Source organism: Spermophilus citellus, assembly GCF_964194105.1.
Source record: "Spermophilus citellus genome assembly, chromosome: 15".
Taxonomy (NCBI): domain Eukaryota; kingdom Metazoa; phylum Chordata; class Mammalia; order Rodentia; family Sciuridae; genus Spermophilus; species Spermophilus citellus.
Genome location: NC_138195.1, coordinates 42,891,565 through 42,911,059, shown reverse-complemented (window position 1 = coordinate 42,911,059; position 19,495 = coordinate 42,891,565). Strand labels below are relative to the sequence as shown.

At 38.6% G+C, this 19,495-nt stretch overlaps 1 protein-coding gene across 7 annotated transcripts in view; it reads right to left on the bottom strand.

Moving 5' to 3' along the window:
* Positions 1-19,495, bottom strand: part of TET1 (tet methylcytosine dioxygenase 1) — a 117,521-nt gene that overhangs the window by 73,044 nt on the left and 24,982 nt on the right. For 4 of the 7 annotated variants that reach the window (XM_081267099.1, XM_081267101.1, XM_081267102.1 and 1 more), the window contains exon 3: positions 2,859-2,912. In XM_081267099.1, the coding sequence (XP_081123225.1) occupies positions 2,859-2,912 (54 nt within the window). Of the gene's footprint in view, positions 1-2,858; positions 2,913-3,129; positions 3,404-3,447; positions 3,662-4,363; positions 4,385-19,495 lie in introns of those variants that run through there. The other 3 variants (XM_081267105.1, XM_081267104.1, XM_081267103.1) reach the window with 3 other exon arrangements.

Here is a 19,495-nt window from a genome sequence, read left to right as displayed (position 1 = left end):
ACAACAAAGTCTTATGTTTCCTAGTACAGCATAGCTAAGAAGTTGCCATCCCTATGTGAAAATAACAATGATTACCACCCAACCCTGCCTCTCATATTTGATATTTGATGCCACACTGGCCATAAAGCATTAGGAAACACTTCACAAGAGGAAGATTACAAAAAAAATAGACACCACTACTTAAAGCTTTAAATTTTGAAGTACAATTGAATGAATGTAGGTATACATGTAAGTAACAATTTCATTTAGCCTCACTCAGAAACTTAGAGAGGCCCTAAACCAGTTACCAAGACCCTGTCTTATATATATGTGTAAAATGTAAATATATATATATGTAAAATGTAATATATATATATGTAAAAATATATATGTAAAATATATATAAAATTAAATATATATATGTATGTAAAATGGCTGGAGATGTGGCTCAGTGGTTAAGTGCCTCTGGGTCCAATCCCAGGTACAAAGAGAAAGAGAGCTATGAGACAAAGCAATTTCAACCCTGCAACTGGATTCAATAAGGACCAGGTTCAGAGCAGAATGGAATAACCCTCAAATTCTATACCCAATTTCCTCCGTGTTGACCAAAATCAAAGAAAGCAGACTGGATCTTTGATTCAATGCCAAAAGCAAGGACAAAGAATTATGAAAAGAGTCCAATTTATGGGCTGGGGATGTGGCTCAAGTGGTAGCACGCTCGCCTGGTATGCGTGCGGCCCGGGTTTGATCCTCAGCACCACATGCCAACAAACATGTTGTGTCTGCCAAAAACTAAAAAATAAATATTAAAAAAAAAAAAAGTCCAATTTATAACCTGTAGAATCCCATCACTGAATCTCTAGGGAGAATCCAGGTAGAACATTTAAGTCCTTATACATTAAAACCTAAACTTATCTAGGTGCAATGATACAGACCTATAATGCCTGAGGCAGGAAAATAACAAGTTAAAGACCAACCTGGGCAACTTAGGGAGAGCCTGATGTTGTTCAGTGGAGCAGTGCCACAAAAGCCACAAAACAAAATCTTAAAAATTCATAGTTTTTCCTACTCTCCCTCCTTTCTCAAACACACTTGCCATCTTTTTTAGGGTTGTATAATATTCTACATCTGTCTAGCTGAATTTTAATCTGAAGGCTTTTAACATGCTTCTGTGCAGAAGAAAAACAAAGCTTGGAAAAGGAGTGTGTGTGTGTGTGTGTGTGTGTGTGTAAAGTTTTTTAAAATTGAAGTGCCTATATCAAAACAATTTTTTCTCTTAGAGCATTTTTCTTGCCTTCATTACTTTAATAACTAACTATGGAGGGAAAGTAAACAATTCAGTTCTGCTTGCTAGGACAGATGACATACGGCCACTCACAGGTACTTAAGCCCAATTCCGTTTCCTAGCAAATGTGGGAAAAGATTTACTGTCTATTTGTTTCTGCATGTAGACTCTTTTTTTTTTTTTTGCAAGACTGAAACTATTCTCATGAAAAACTTAATGCTTGAGATAGATTTACCCAATACACAAAGTATAATAAAGATCTAAGAAGGACTCCACAGATGAGAGAAGGGAAGGGCGTGAAAGGAGGCAGATGAATCAATATGAAGCAGAAAAACAGAAAGTGGTTAAATTTGTCTTGAAAATAACCACTATTCATTTTGTCCAGGCCCCAAGAGAATTTGTACCAAGCATTTCATTCATTTCACAGTGTCTCGCACATTGCTAACTGTGTGGTAAATATGAAATAAATACTTGTTGGTTGATGAAAAATGTACATGCCAACACTGTGTATACACAGGAAACAGAAACTCAAGGTGGTCAGCCAAATTAGAAATCAACACAAGGTTTGGTTCTAATGTGAACACTTTCAACTCACACAACTAGGGGGACAAACAAGATAAAATTCTGCCATAGTCATGGTTCAAGATGTTGTTCCTCTTTGAGGCTAAAACTTTATTTGCAAGAGAGAAGTTACAATTAGGTAAAATATTTTAAATTAAATATATACAATGTGATTTTACAAAACAATTTTTTTATTGCTTGCTATTTCTTCTTGAGATAAAAATGTTGCTAAAATTTAGAGTAGCAATATGCCACTTGAAAGCTTAAGCACATAAGCACCTATTTGCAAGACTAATGCTAGCCTTGAACTTTTAGTGATGCCATATGCTTTTAAATTAACCCTTCTAAATACTGTACAAAGCTTATAACATGGATTGTTAGCTTATAACCAAATTAGGTTACTGTTAAATACTCACCAGTCAATCTATAGAATATAAAGAAAACATTCTTATTCCTATAAGCTCTATGAATGCCAAAATTAAAGACGATATAATGAGAATTATATTAAGCAATTATAATCTGGCTGTAAGATCTCAAGACTTACACATTTTAAGTTGAACTAAAATCTCTAAGGACCTTTTCTCTTTGGGAAAATAATCACACATTTTAAAATAGTCTTAATGGATGGTCTATTAAAATCACAATGGATCTTAGCTGTCAACTTCAAATAGTACCTTTCTCCTAAAAAGCTTAAGTACACACACCAGCTTAAGTACACACACTGTGCAACAACACAAATGCAGATGTTACAAAGGGGGATATAAAGAAAAATGAATTTTATTCACAACACTTTGCATATAAACTTTTCCTTCTGCAGACTTGTGGGAGTTGAAAATAAAGGGTGCTAATATGCACATTATGCAGTACATCAGAAAAAAAAAGAAAAAAACTTGAGTGAAAATTCATTAATCTACTAAAAATCTGAGAGAATACACATCCACTGTATTCCATATTTACCCTCAGGTGACAGAAAAAAAAAAAAACTATATGAAATGGAAAAAAAATAAATATTATTTAATCAACAGCTGATTACCTTTAAAACTTTGGGCTTCTTTTCCCTCTGGGGCCTCTTGTTTTCTTTTATAACCTAAAAAAAAATCAAATTGGAAAATGAGCCTCCATCGAGAAAAAAAAATTAGCTCCCACTCCCCCCCAATTTTTTGACTATTTCTCTGTAAAACTACTTAGACCATTTAAAAATCATCAACATGTTTGCTAGGCAGAACCTAAAGATCTTATGTAAAATGTATACTTTAAAGTCACTTAAAAATTTTTTTTTCTATTAAGATGAGGTAGGGAAATACCCTTTTTTCCCCTTAAAGTCTGTCTTAATTAGCCTCTGCATTCTTCACAGCGAAGCCCACGAGGTAGCCATCTTGCTTGCTTCTGCAGAGGAAGCCTCTACAGTGGAACAGTTCTGCAAACTGCTTTTGGTATTATTATCATGGTGTTTAAAGGCAGCCCTGGCCTGCCAGCACTGTAGACGTGCTGGGCATGCCTTTTGCAAAAACAGCCCCACAAAGAGTGCAGCCAATGGCAATGCAGAGCTTAGCAACTCCAAAGTGATCTTCTCAGCCTAGCCCTTCCTAGACAAAGGATCTCCTGTGCGGCTCTGCTCTCACCACAGGACACAGGCAGCCACAAGCTGCGACATGGAGTTCTCTGCAGAGGATCTGGTCGCGCAGAAATCACAGGAGGCTTCAGCAAAAACAATGCACACAAATCCCCCAGGTCACCACCATTGGATCGATGGTGGAGTCTCCCTGATTAGTAACCTCTTGGTGGCTCTGAGGGTAGGTCTCCGTGGGGGAGGGGTGTGCGGTTTGCCCTCCAACATACAGGAGACATAATTAAGCCTAGGGGGGCATTTGGGCTTGCTGAAACTCTGGAAGGTATTGTGCATTTTTACTTTATAAGGCAAGGCGAAATATTGGCGATATTTAAGGCAGGGAGGTTATGTGAGGACAGTGTAGGCTCAGCTGTTGGGCTGCGTGTCTCATTCCTTGGAACCACACCTCTTTGCAGCAGGCGCTCTGCCCAGAAACACAGCAATTTGATTTCTGTCAATAAATGTCCAATGACAAAGGCAGATTAAAAAACAACAATAAAGCCACTTAAAAGGAAAAAGACAGGATGAAGACAAGGAGAAGGGGTGGCGTTTTAAAAATACACTTGCCACTGTCTAGAGAGAAAAGATTTCTCTCTCTTGCTATGGACATTTCTGATGACTGTCAATTACAAAGAAATCCCTGATTAACCAGAAGGCAGATTCTGACTTGTACCTGTAGGACAAAAGGGCACTTTTGGCTCCTTTCTCTCCCAAGATCATCAGCTGTCACTGAGCATTTCTCTGCAAAACTGACAAGCGGATGCCCACATGGAGGCTACCTGCCCAGACACAGCCACTGGCTTCCCAGGGAGTAGGAGAGGTACCTGAGCCAGGGATGGAACAAACCACCCACATTCACAAGACCCCCTCATATGGGACTGCGTAGTAGGGGGTAGGCACAGAGAACTGATACCATAGTTGACACCTACCAGACACTGGGAAAGGCAAGAACAGAAAATTCTCCCTCCCATCAGCCCGCTGGTGTTACAACAGTGAAAGCAAAGGACCAAATCAGCAAAGAACTGGAGCGGCAGTGGTGAGCTAGCTGGTCTCAAGGTCACTGCCAAAAAGCAGTGCAGAGACCAGTCACAATCACGTCACAGCCACCTTGACAGCTGCACAGATCTTGGGAAGATAGCCCCAGTTCCAGCCTCACAGAGCCAAATTTTCAGCAGCCCATTTGGAGGATTGGCAGGATGGCTTGCCTGGCTGCTGAGCCAAAGAAGGGTTTTCCACTTGCAGTTGGATTCAGAACAGATTCCCACAACCAAAAATTGGGAACAGAGTGAGGGCCGGAAAGCCTGCGTTTCATAACCCTTGGTTCCTCGCCTTTCAGTTTGCCACGAAAGCAGGCTTTGCTTGTTGAATTGTGAAGTCCAACCTGCCTTGTTTTCCCACTTACTCTTTTGGAGCTGGGTTTGAACTCAGTGTGACATGCATGCTCTACCACTGAGCTATATCCCCAGCCATTATTGCACTTTTAAACTAGCTCTCTCTACCACCCACCCTCAATATTTTTATTTTATTTATTTATATATATATATATTTAGTTTCCGGTGGACACAACATCTTTATTTGTATGTGGTGCTGAGGATGGAACACAGTGCCCCGCACATGCCAGACGAGCACACTACTGCTTGAGCCACATCCCCAGCCCCCCTCAAAATTTTTAATCAGTTCATGTAAGGGGAAAAACCTACTGGGTGTGGTGTTCTCAGGTCTTCCTTAAACACTTGTATCAACACCAGTGGATTCTGACTTAACCACATCCACCAGTACAAACACACTAACCAAGCCCATACTACCTCCAAGAACTTCTCTGTGAGGAATGAAGCATGAAGCAGCCATAAAACAGGATCAAATACACTAGGCTTTCAAATACACCATGCTTTTGAAAACAGGTTTAGAGTCTGGTGCAGTGGCACATGCCTGTAATTCCTGTGGCTCAGGAGGCTGAGGCAGGAGGATTGCAAGTTTTTCAAAGCCAGCCACAGCAAAAGCCAGGTGCTAAGTAATTCAGTGAGAGCCTGTGCATGTCCAGCTCTAATAAAATACAAAATAGGGCTGGGGATGTGGCTCAGTGGTTGAATGCCCTGAGTTCAATCACCAGTGCCAAAAACAATTTTTTTTTCTAAATATTTTTTAGTTGTCAATGGACCTTTATTTTTTTGATATGTGGTGCTGAGAATGGAACCCAATGCCTCACACATGCTAGGCAAGTGCTCTACAACTGTGCCACAACCCTAGCTGCCCCCTTCCCTAAATTTTTTTAAAAGGTTTTAAAAATAGATGTTAGCTTAATCTGTTTTCATTTTTTTTCAGGCTTTTTTTTTTTTCATTGTAAAATATATGTAAACTGAGCATCATGGCACATGTCTATTAATCTCCGTGACTTGGGAGGCTTAGGCAATAGGATCACAAGTTCAAGGCCAGCCTCAGCAACCCAAGGAGACCCTGTCTCAAAAACAAAAAGGGCTGGGGATGTAACTCAGTGGCAGTGCACCCATGGGTACAATCCCCAGTAATGAAAAATAAAAAAAATATATGTAATATAAAATTTATCATTTAATCTATTTTTTCCAGTATACTTTGGTAAGATTAAGGGCTGGGGTTGTGGATCAGTGGTAGAATGCTCACCTAGCATGCACGAGACACTGGGTTCGATCCTCAGCACCACATAAATGTAAAATATTGTGTCTACATAAAAAACTTAAAAATAAATATTAAAAAAAAGATTAAATATGTTCACAATGTCATACAGCCATTTCCACACCTCTTTTAGTCACTCAAACATTAGATCTACCTATTCTCCTCCATTTGTCATTTTGGGGGCTATCAGTTTGTAAAAATGTCTGGTTTTAAAAGAAATCCAGGGCATGGGGTGGTGGCTCAGTGGTAGAGTGCTTTCCTGGCATGTGTGAGGAACTGGGTCCAATCCTCAGCACCACACAAACATAAATTGTGTCCATATTTTTAAAAAATAAATAATAATAATAATGAAGAAGAAGAAGAAGAAGAAGAAGAAAAGAAGAAGAAGAAGAAGAAGAAGAATTGATAATGCCTTTTATCAGAGATTTGATTTTTTTCCCCTAGTGGGAACTGAATTCCAGGCCTCCTGAATGCCAGCCAAGTGCTCTATTACTGAGTACATGTCCAGCTCTTTTTACTTATTTATTTTTATTATTTTGAGACAGCATCATGCTAAACTGCCCCGGCTGGCTTCAAATCTGTAATTCTCCTCCTGCAGCCAACCCAGTAGCTTGTATTATAGTCATATGCCATGATGCTAACCCCTATCAGAGACTTTTTTTTTTTCCTGTTCCTTTTTTTTCTTGGTACCTGGGTTTGAATCCAGGGGCACTTATCCACTGAACCACATTCCCACCCCTTTTTATTTTGAAACAAGATCTTGCTAAATTGCTAACAAAGGCTTTGGACTTGTGATTCTCCTGCCTTAACCTCCAAAGTCACTGTGATTACAGGTGTGGGTTACCACACCCACCTCCTATCAGAGACTTTTTCAAATTAGTTTGGTTTCACTTCTTGTGACACATAAAAACCTGAAAGACTGACAATGGAGAACCATCCTGGGTGACTGGGTTAAGCAAAGCCTTAGTACAGCTATTCCCTGGTTTCCCTCTAAGGCTACTGTATTCCTATATCCCTCCAAGGAGCCAGGTCTACCAGTATCCACTCCCTTCTCTGCAGAAGTCCTGTCTCCTGTTGGTTAAAGAAGTTCCTTTTTTTTCTTAAAGGGACAGGGGTGTTGACGATTGAATCCAGGGCCGGCAAATGCTCTACCACTTAACCACATCCCAGTCCTAAAAATTTTGCTTCTTATTACTAGTCTGGTTTGTATAATAATCATTTTCTTTTCCTTTCTTCCTACCTTCCTTCCTTTCTTTCCTTTTTTCCCCCTTCTGTTTTTAAAAGAAGTCTGGTCCCATGAGGTGGTGCACATCTGTAATGCCAGCAACCATCAAGGCTGAGGCAGGAGCTCAAATTCAAAGCCAGCCTCAGCAACCTAGAGAGACCTGGTCTCAAAAGAAAAAATAAAGAACACTGGAAATGTAACTCAGTAGTAGAGCATCCCTGGGTTCAATCCCCAGTACCAAAGAAAAAAATAACAGGTAGGGTGAAAACACCAGTATCTCCAAACCAAATCCTCTAAATAAATTTGAAACTAAAATTTAAACAATTGTGTTATTGTTCAGATTTACATGAAAAAAGTGCTTCACCTATCTTTGTTTGCTTACAAAGTGGTGGTGGCAGGGAGTGGCTGGGGATTGAACCCAGGGATGTTTTACCAACAAGTTAAATCCACAATCCATTCTATTATTTTTAGAAAGAATCTTGCTAAATTGCTGAGACCTCACACAAGTAGCTAAGGCTGGACTTGAACTTATGATCTTCTTGCCCCTGTCTCCCAAAGTCAAAGGAATTACAAGAGTGCTCCCCGACACCTGGCTATACTAAACATTCTCTCAGTCACTTACCATGCATGTAATAAATGAAAGTGGTTTTACATAATTTGAAAAGAAAGCATTACTATTTACTCCTGGCACATTCAGCAGAAAATACTATCTTATACAAGATCAATGTTCTTGGTGGGATAAAAATCTTAAAGTGCTATTAACTTTACTGCACCTAATTTCCAATTGGTGCAATTACAACAATGGAGAACTGTGGCTGTCACTAATTAATAAAACTATGTACAAGTGAACAAAATAATGAGCAATTAAAACACATTTTGTGTAAAAATTGGAGATCTTCACAGCACCCAATATTATAGGGCAATGGAAACTTTCCCAAATAAATCTATCAAACGAGATTGCTTCAAGAGATAAGACACAAACTCCACCACACCATCCTAACATCATCTTATATTTATGAATTTTAAAAGAACATAAAATTTTCATTTCTAGTGATAATGGAATTGGTAATTTGGAACAACTCTGTGGCCAGAGATAATTTAAAAAGCTGGGCAAAATATAAAATCATCTGCTTGAGGGAATGGAAGAGTGAACTATTACCATGGTACTCAAGAATTACTAGAGCATGATTCAGAGGTGAATGAGGACTAGGGAAGGAAATACAAGTAAAATGAAAAATAGGTAAAAAGATAGTCAAAGGAAAACATTGAAGTTGAAAGTATTTGATTCATGTTTAAAATCTTTTATAGCTGAGTACCTGGAGTCCAGGTTATTCAGGAGGCTGAGGTAAGAGGATGGCTTAAACCCAGGAGTTGAAGTCCACCCTGAGTAACATAGCAAGGCCCTGTTTCTTTCTTTCTTTCTTTCTCTATCTCTCTCTCTCTTTTTTTTTTTTTTTTTTTTTTTTTTTTGTTGTTGTTGTTGTTGTTGTTTTTATACCAGGGACTGAACCCAGGGGCATTAACCAGCACCTCACAAACATTTTCAAAAAACTCCACATCATGTACAATCACAAGAATGGGATCCTAATTAGAATAAACTTTAAAAAATTTAAATTGCATTTCTGTGAAATTAACCTGTAAGATTTTTTTCCTTTCTTTTTTTCTCCCCCCCCCTTTTTTTTTTTGCTTGGTTTTTTGGTGGTATTGGAGGTTGTATCCAGGGGTGGTCTTCCACTGAGCAACACAACACCCCCAGTTCTTTTCATTTTGTATTTTAAGATCAGGTCTTGTTAAGGGGCTCCTTCAGCTGCTGAGGCTGACCTCAAACTTGGGATCCTCTTGTGTCATCTTCCTAAATCTCTGGGATTATAGGTGTATGGACTACATCCAGCTGAATCTAGGATTCCTTCCAAGTTCCACAATCTAAAAGACTGCAATAGTACTCTCCCCACGGTTATCCCTTAAACAGGCCAACTGTTGATTGCACTCCTATCCATCCTGTCTGGGCCCTAAACATTTTGATTAGGGACATGGGGAATGCCTTCCAAACCAAATCCTCTAATCCTGCTTCAACTCTATGGCCCTAGACAATTTACCAAGTCTCTATAAGCCTAAAAGTCTCGATTCATAAATTGGGGGCAGTATATACATTTCATAAGACTGCTGTTAGATTAAATAAATGAGACACCATAAGCCAGATATTACTACATGCAGAAGGAAAGAGAAAAAATAATTTGAGCCAATTCAATCAAATCAGTGAGGTTTCTATACAATACAGAGTAAAGTTCACTTTTTGGATTACAAAAATGAAAAGAAATTCAGCCCAAGCAACTAGATAAAAAAATGAAATATAGAATTACTCAAAATTGAAAACTTTGTTTCAAACATTAGCAAACCAGTGAAAAGATATTATAAAGAGAAAATACTTGGAGCTGGGAATGGTGGTACACACCTGTAATCCCAGAGGCTCAGGAGGCTAAGGCAGGAGGATCAAAAGTTCAAAGCCGGGGCTGGAGTTGTGACTCAGTAGTAGAGCACTTGCCTTGCATACATGAGGCACTGGGTTCAATCCTCAGCACCACATAAAAACAAAAAAATAAATAAATAAAATAAAGATATTGTGTCCATCTATAACTAAAAAAAATTTTTGAAAAAAGAAAATACTTGGAAATTATATATATATTTTTTTTTCTTAAAAAGAGTGAGAGAGGGGAGAGAGAGAGAGAGGGGGAGAGAGAGAGAGAGAGAGAGAGAGAGAGAGAGAGAGAGAATTTTTAATATTTATTTTTTAGTTCTCGGCAGATACAACATCTTTGTTGGTATGTGGTGCTGAGGATTGAACCCGGGTTGCAAGCATACCAGATGAGCGCGCTACCGCCTGAGCCACATTCCCAGCCCCGGAAATTATATATTTTAAAGGGGGTACAAAATCCACAATACATAAAGAATTCTTGACAGTCAAGGACAAAAATTTTTTGGGGGGGGGGTAGTTTTAGAGATTGAACCGGGGGCTTGAATGCTAGGCAAGCATGCTACCACTGAACTACATCCCCAACCACAATTAACTAATTTAAGGAATAGGTGAAGAGTAAGATATGTCTCCATATAGAAATGGCCTGTTAGCATTAAAAAAAAAGGTAACTCAACTGCATTAACTAATAGAGAAATGCAAATCAAAACTAGAGTTAAGACAGCTTGGTGGCAGGCAGAGGTAAGAAGGTCAAAAGATTGAGGCTAACCCCGGAAAACTTAGCTAGAAATACTGCTTCCAAATAAGAAATAAAAGTGGCTGGTGATGTAATTCAGTGGTAAGCACCCCTGGATTAAATTCTCAGTGATGAAAAATAATTGTTTAATTCATTTTTAAAAGTGGAAACTGATGAATGGAAATACAAAATTTTAGTGAGTGATACATGAAGTATTCTGAGCCATCAAATACAGCAGAGTGCTGAAACATGGCAGGTGAATGATCTTTGAAACACTAAGTAGGATTGAAGATGTGGTAGAGCACAAGCCTAGCATGTGTGAGGCCCTGGGTTCAATCCCTAGTGCCAAAAAGCTAAGTGAATGTATACAACCAAAGATATGAAAAATTGTGCTCTATATATGTAATAAGAATTGTAATGCATTCTGCTGTCATATATAAATAAAAAAGGAAAGAAAAAAAGGTAGATCAATAGAGACAAAAAGCAGATTAGTAGTTATCAGGGAATGGGGAGCAGGAGAACTGGTAAATGCTACATAATAATACTAGGTTTCTATAGAGAGTAATGAAATGTTCTAGAATTGAATAATGGCAATGACTGCACACCATGGAAAGACAGATTAGTGAATTTTGAGCTGAACACAGCAGAGCATACCTACAGGATTACAATAGGAGCTACTCAAGTGGTTGAGGCAGGAGAATTGCAAATTTGAGGCGAGCTTATGCAATTACTGAGATCCTGTTTCAAAATAAAAATAAAAGGGCTGGGGATGAGGCTCAGTGATTGAGTGCCTCTGAGTGCAATCCCTGGTACCCTCCATAAATAAATAAATAAATAGATAGATAGATAAATTTTTGAAAGGCTGGGGGCCATACCTCAGTGGTAGAGTGCTGCTGAGTTCAATAACAATTACCATAAATAATAATAATAGTAGTAGTAGCAATAATATTGGTTATTTATTTTTTTGTGGTAGTAGTAGTAATAATGATGATTATTTAATTCTTTTGTGGTAGAAAGGACAACTCTAATACTTGCTATTTGTGCAAAATTAAACACATTTTTTTAAAAGAGTTTATTCCTAGTCTTCGAACTGAGAATCCTCAAAAGGCCCTGGGTTCAATCTACAACCCAAAAAACGAAAATATAAGAATCCTAGTCTAGACCCTCATTAAATATTAGTTTCTGTCCTCCTTTGTGTCAAGTGGAAGAAAGCTGAATTTTGTTAAAATTTATCCACTATAAAGACAGAGACCTGTGGTTGTTGGTTCTTTACAAAGGAAGAAAAAAAAAGGTGGAACACTGTTTTGTTCTGTTTTCCCTGTTATATTGATTTTCGCTTTATGGTCTCAGTGTGAACAGGAAGGGTTTCTCAAAAATAGGGTTAGGTAAATAATGAGAGCAATTTAGTTTCTGTCTCCCAGTAGACAAAATCTCCCTATAATTCTGGTATTAGCTTTTATTTTTAATTGACAGTAGTACTAGGGATTGAAATCAAGGATGTTCTACCACTAAGTAACATCCTTGACCCCTTTTCTTTTCTTTCTTTTTTTTTTCCCCAGACAGGATCTCACTACATTGTTGAGGCTGGCCTCAAACTTGATATACTCCGGCCTCAGCCTCTGAGCTTTATTAACTCTTAAGACAAATTACACATGCACAAACAAACTTGTCTCTAAATCTAACCTGTATCCATTCTACCAGAAATCCCACAGCTTGGATAAACTGTGGCCGTCTACTATATTGTACTCCTATTTCCTCCTGCCTTGACCCAACATTTGCTCTGTAACAGAAAACTCACCACAAAATGGTACTGTGTATGAAATATGATATACAAATAAGCTCTATAGTGTAAATGTGTAGAACACACCAGAAACACCAAAACCCTCTCATTACATAAGAACAAGAAAACAACTGGGACATGGTCCTCTTACTAGAAACCACAACTATAATTCTGAATCACATGGGAACAGAAAACCAATTCATTCATATTGTATCCTAAGCCTCCAACATCTGCAGGAAAAATGCTCAGTAGATTACTAAGAAATGGTGTATCCTGGATACTTTTGAGGACTTCAGTTATTTTCCTCTAAATAGCATGAATAAGGTGGCAAGAGGGAAAAACAGGTGAAAGTAATGAGATGAATACACAAATCTCTTCAAGGATATTATCAGCATTTTAAGCAACTACCATGTAGCAGATTCAGCAGCAGATTCTCTTACACATCATCTCTGCTCCTTCCTTAGCTCACCCCTGCTTCACAATAGGACGTTCTCAATGGTACAAGTAGGTCCATCTCACAAGGATACCACAGGGGGGAAGGCTGAACTGTCACTGTTTTTCCCTTAAACACAAAATAGTTGTCAGTGCTCTTTTTTTGTTTGTTTTTTGCTGCTAGGGATGCAACACCAGAGCCTTCCACATGTAGCTCCTACCAATGAGCTACATCCCAGCCAAAGCAGTTGACAACTGTATTCCATTAAAGGCTGAAGAAAGCCCCATGCATGGTTCTTTCACTTTGGGGAGTGGGGAATATGATTTATATTTCTCTGAAACCTAATAAGAACTATGGACCAACATCTCTCCAGGAAAATGCATACTACAATTTATTGCATTTGGACCCCAAGGTGCACACCTGAAGAATGAGACAAGAGGATCACAAGTTCAAGGACAGTCTCAGCAATTTAGTGAGACCCTAAGCAACTTAGGGAAAACCTGTCTCAAAATACAAAATAAAAAACCAGGCCTGGGGCTGTGACTCTGTGGTAAAGCACTTGCTTTGCATGTGTGAGGCACTGGGTTTGATTCTCAGCACTGCATATAAATAAACGAATAAAATAAAGGTCCATCCACAACTTAAAAAGTATTTTTAAAAATCAATCAATAAATAAAGAGGCTAGGGTTGTGGCTCAGCGGCAGAGTGCTCGCCTGGCACGTGCGAGGCCCTGGGTTCAATCCTCACAACCACATAAAAATAAATAAAGGTATTGTGTCCAACTACAATTGAAAAATAAATATTTTTCAATCAAGTCTCCCTGGGCTCAATGCCTGGTACCAAAAAGAAAAAAAAAAGGGGGGAGGGGGGCTTGGGAACTTGGCCCAGCAGTCAAGCATTCCTGGGTTCAATCCCCAGTTCAAAAAGGAATTTTTTTCCATGTAGTTTTTTTTTTCCTTTTCTAATACCTTTGTTTTTATATGTTGGTGAGGATCGAACCCAGTGCCTCACATGTGATAGGCAAGTGCTCTACCACTGAGCTACAGCCCAGCCCCTTTTCATAGTTTTGAGGCAGTGGTATGGACATTGAAGTCTGTCCAGATCCAGCACCTTTAATGTGGTTGCTTTTGTTCCTATTTTTGTTTGTTGAGGGAATAGGAGAGTCAGGAGTTTCACTGCCCTCATCATCTGGATCCTGTGTCAGCCTCCTAAGTAGTTGGGACTACAGGCATGTGCCCCTGCTGGAGTTGTGTGAAGTTGTGTTTTTATGATTTCCAAAACACCATGTGAAAGATTGGTGCTGGTGTCATTTACACTAGGATCGAGTTAGTCCTAGGAATTCTTGGAACCGAACAAAAACATGTGGCAAGTTTAGCAGTACTAAAGCACTAATATAGTACTAGTCATTTTCAAATTCTGATTTTCCATGGTAGCTAAAAATATACCAAATACCTAATCTGATCTGGCTAATATCCAGTCATTAGTTAGATTTACTGAAATGCTAGCTTAATCACCTTTGTAAGGGCTTTGGTAAGATGTGTGTGTGGTGCGGTGTTTGTTTGTTACCATGGTGTTTGTTTGGTACCATGGATTGAACTTAAGGATGTTCTACCACTAAGCCAAGTTGCTTAGGCTTGTGATCCTCCTGCCTCAGCCTCCCAAGCCATTGGGATTACAGGCGGGTACCTGGCTTTCATAAGATTCAAAAAGACAACAACTACAGAGTTGCTTTTATCTTCCTTTTGTTGTTGTTTGTTTTTAGTAATGAGGATTGAAATCAAGAGTTCCTTACCAACATCTACACCTCCAGTCCTTTTTAGTTTTTGAGACATGGTCTCCCTAAATTACTGAGTGTCTCAGTAAATTACAGAGACTTGCCTGAACTTCCAGTCCTCTTGCCTCAGTCTCCTGAGTTGCTAGGTAAAAAACAGGTGCCTTGGGCTGGGGATGTGGCTCAAGAGGTAGCGCGCTCGCCTGGCATGCGTGCGGCCCAGGTTCGATCCTCAGCACCACATACAAACAAAGATGTTGTGTCCGCTGAAAACTAAAAAATAAATATTAAAATTCTTTAAAAAAAAAAAAAAAAAAAAAACAGGTGCCTTGGGCTGAGACTACAGTTTCTTATTTGGGAAGAAAGATATTGACGTGGCTATCCAAAGAATACCTTTAGTTAAACTTCACATTTCCAGAAGTGGTAAAGAATTAGAAATCATTAGTCATTAAGTCATCAGCAAGATATTAAATATGTTGGTGGTTAACATTTAGGCCTTGAAAAAACCCATTGAATGCACCGCAAGAAAACAAACAATGTGGAAAAAAGTTCACTATGCTATAGAAAACTGAAAAATGGTAAGAAACTGAAGGGAATCATTCAGCCACAAAAAAAGAATGATGTTCATTTACTTAAATAGATATTTTGCAGGCATTTAAACACCCTTTATGTTGTTTGAGTCCAAGACTTTTAGGAAAATCTGAACAATGGAAAATTGCAGCAATACCCTTACTTTAAATAAAAGAAAATACAAATTTCATACTATGTGACAAAATAGTGATGATACATTAAGTGATGGAAACAAAAGAAAACTCCTACTTCATTTGCACAAACTGTTTTTTTTTTCTTTTGTACCAGGGATTGAACTCAGGGACACTCGGCCAGTAAGCCACATCCCCAGCCCTATTTTGTATTTTGTTTAGAGATAGGGTCTCACTGAGCTGCTTAGTGCCTTGCTTTTGCTGAGGCTGGCTTTGAACTCCGGATCCTCCTGTCTCAGCCTCTGGAGCCACTGGGATTACAGGTGTGGGCCATGGTGCCCACCTGATAACCCCACATTTTTATTTTTTGGTACTGGGGATTGAACCCAGGGCCACTTTACCAATGAGGTACATCCCCAGTCCTTTTTTTATTTTGAGACAGGGTCCCACAAAGTTCCTGAAAGTCTCATTAAGTTGCTCAGGATGGACTTAAAATTTACAATCTTCCTCCTGCTGTAGCCTCAGGGATCCTGAGATTATAGCCAGGCACCATGACACCTGGCTGGTACCATCAACTCTGCAACAACTATTCTGAAATAGAACAAAGATGTTGATCAGTAAAAGAGATTGGGAGTTGTTTTCTTTTTTTTTTTTTTTTTTAAGAGAGAGTGAGAGAGGAGAGAGAGTGAGAGAGAGAGAGAGAATTTTTAATATTTATTTTTTAGTTCTCGGCAGACACAACATCTTTGTTGGTATGTGGTGCTGAGGATCGAACCCGGGCCGCACGCATGCCAGGCGAACGCGCTACCGCTTGAGCCACATCCCCAGCCCATGGGAGTTGTTTTCTGTAGAAAAATAAACATGTACCCTATTAGTGCTTCCTATTATATAATAGCTTAGCATGGATGATACTGATGATAGATTACAATGTTTGCTAGTTTTGCACAGTTTTCTTATACATAAGATGATAAAAACAAAATGGCAAGGTAAGACTTGAATCATAGTGGAATCATAATTCCAGAAGTTAACAACTACAAATAACAATCAATCAATATCAGCATAATTTTGTTGAGGTATTCAGGGTTTATGAACATAAGTACACTAGACACCAAAGATTTTTCTTCTATTTCCATCTAGTTCTTGGGAGGCAGTATGCTACTGAAGTCTCAGTGTGATACAAAGAGATTCCTTAAAGGCATATTTAAGGACATATAACATCTGCCCTCAATTGAAGGAGTTGGTAGCAAAAAATTTGTTCCATATGCCATATGCAACACATCCCGAAATAAGATCCAGCTGTTTTAAAACTGAGAAAAGCAATGGCCAAGTGAGACTAGACCCAGCTCAAACTCCCACCAGAAATGATAAGATAAAAATAAAAGGAGTGTCAAGCAATTCTGAATGACATCTCTGAAACTAGACTGTTATCACCCGGAAAGAACCCTATAATACTATACAGGTAGTGGATTAATTTGTGTCATTTAGCACTCCTTAATTATTAGCTTTTCAAATATAATCTGTGTAGGTAACACTCTTTTTTCCAGTAGAATTTGCCTATCTTAAGAAGATAGCATGGGGGCTGGGGATGTGGCGCAAGCAGTAGCGCACTCGCCTGACATGCGTGCGGCCCGGGTTCGATCCTCAACACCACATACAAACAAAGATGTTGTGTCCGCCGAAAAAATAAAAAATAAATATTAAAATTTCTCTCTCTCTTTCTCTCTCCTCTCTCTCTCTCTTTAAAAAAAAAAAAAAAAAGAAGAAGAAGAAGAAGATAGCATGGGCCCAAGTGGCACAAGTTCCAGGCCAAGTGGCACAAGTTCTTAGACTCTGTCAAAATAAAAATAAAAAGGGATAGGGATGCAGCTCAGTGGTAGCATGCCCCTCATTTCTTTCTTTTTTCTTTTTGAACTGAACCCAGGGACGCTTAACCACTGAGCCACATTCCCGGTCCTTTTTATTTTAAGATAGTGACTCACTAAATTGCTTAGGGCCTAGCTAAAAATCACTGAGGCTGGCTTTGAACTTGCAATCCCCTTGTTTCAGCTTTCCAAATCACTGGGATTGCAGGCATATGCTGCCATGCCCAGCATGCCCCTGATTTCAATCCCCAATACTTAAAAAAAAAAAATGATAGCATGGTTTTGAACACAGCACACTTTATTTTTTTTATTTGTTGAAATTACAATGGTTTCTTTCCTTTTTTTAATATTTTTTTATTTTTTAGTTTTCGGCGGACACACATCTTTGTTTTGTATGTGGTACTGAGGATCGAACCTGGGCCACATGCATGCCAGGCGAGCGCGATACCGCTTGAGCCACATCCCCAGCCCCAAACACAGCACACTTTAGAGTGTTATATAATATACTCCTATTTAGTCTAACCAAACATAATATAACTTGACATTTTGAAGAGGGAACCCACACTAGCTAGAGTAAATAAATGTAACAGATTATTACACTCTGGCTAGATCAATTCACAATCTGCTCTGTCTAGTCACTCAATTAATGTTAATTAAATACATGATACCATACCAAAATGAACTAGCTAGAGACATAACTAAAGACCACACCCTCTATAGCCTATGTAGAAACACACTGTACAAACAATGCATTTTGGTTTTGTTAGCTTTTATACACAATAAAAATTACTTGCAAAAACGTAGTAAGCCAAATCCCTGCTCTATGTCCATAAATTCTGTACTAGGCTGGATATGTAGTCCAGAGGTAGAGTGTTTGCCTAGCATGTGTGAAGCCAACTTTAATCCCCAGTATAGGGAAAAAATAAAAGCCTTCACTTATCGTTTTAAAATACTTCTATAGCTGTTTAATAAATACAGTATTGCATGTCTCAAAATGTTAAGTTACAACTATACATGAGGAATGTTCTAGCCAAAAGCAAATTGCTAGATAAATACAGAAGTGATAAAAGTCAGCTGAGCTCAGTGGTTTTGGCCTGTAATCTTAATAGGACTCTGAGGCAGGAGGATTGCAAGTTGAAGGCCATCTCTAGCAACTTAGGGAGATTTCTGTCTCAAAATATTAAAAAAAAAAAAAAAAAAGTGCTGGAGATGTAACTCAGCAGTAAAGAGCACCTTGGTTCAATCTCAAGCACCGAAAGGGAAAAACAAGGGGGAGATAGACTTATAGGATTTTTTACAGGGAGAAAGTATTCATTTGAATTACCTATATTTTTGAGATACAAAGGGAAAGTTAAGCTGAGTTAAGCATGACAAAAAAAATTGAATAATTTTTTTTCTTGACTTAAAAGTATCTCTGGAAAGTCTGAAACCTTATTGTACAATTAAAAGAAATTGTAGCCAAGCGTGTTGGTACAGACTTGTAATCCTAGCAACTGGAGAAGCTGAGGCAGGAGGATCCCAAGTTCAAAGCCAGCCTCAAAAATTAAGTGAGACACCCCCCCCAGCAATTTAGCCAGACACTTTTTCAAAATAAATATAAACGTATAGATAAATAAATAAATGGGGCTGGGGATATTGCTTAGTAGTAAATATATACCTCGGTTAGATCCTCAGTACAAAATAAACAAGCAAATATATTTGCTTGCCAATATTTCAAGAAACCGGGGCTGGGGTTGTGGCTCAGAGGTAGAGCGCTGGCCTAGCATGTGCGAGGCGCTGGGTTTGATCCTCAGCACCACTTAACAATAAATAAAATAAGGGCATTGTGTCCAACTACAACTAAAAAAATTTTTAAAATATATATTTCAAGGAAACAAATTAAGGGCTGGGGATGTGGCTCAAGCGGTAGCGCGCTCGCCTGGCATGCGTGCGGCCCGGGTTCGATCCTCAGCACCACATACAAACAAAGATGTTGTGTCCACTGAAAACTAAAAAATAAAAAAAAATTAAAAAAAAAAGGAAACAAATTAAATGGTCTTCAACCATGAGTAACACCAAAAAATATGAAATACTCAGGAATAAACAAGTTTAAATAAGGGCTGGGATGTGGCTTGCTGGTAGAGCACTTTGGCACATGTGAGGCCCTGAGTTCTGTTCCTAGCATGGGGAAGAGGATTGTGGAAGTGAATAATGAAATAAGTATATATTGAAAACTACAAAATATGATTGAAAACATTCCCTCAAAAAAGAATTCCATAAGCCTTACATAAAAAGGGACAGTAAGGGTGTAGATATGAGGTAGATCCTTTGCCTAGTATGCACAAAGCCCTGCCTTTAATACCCAATAACACACACACACACACACACACACACACAAGAAAGTAACATAAAGAGGTACAATGGTCATGAACTAGAAGCTTTGTATCCAAACAAA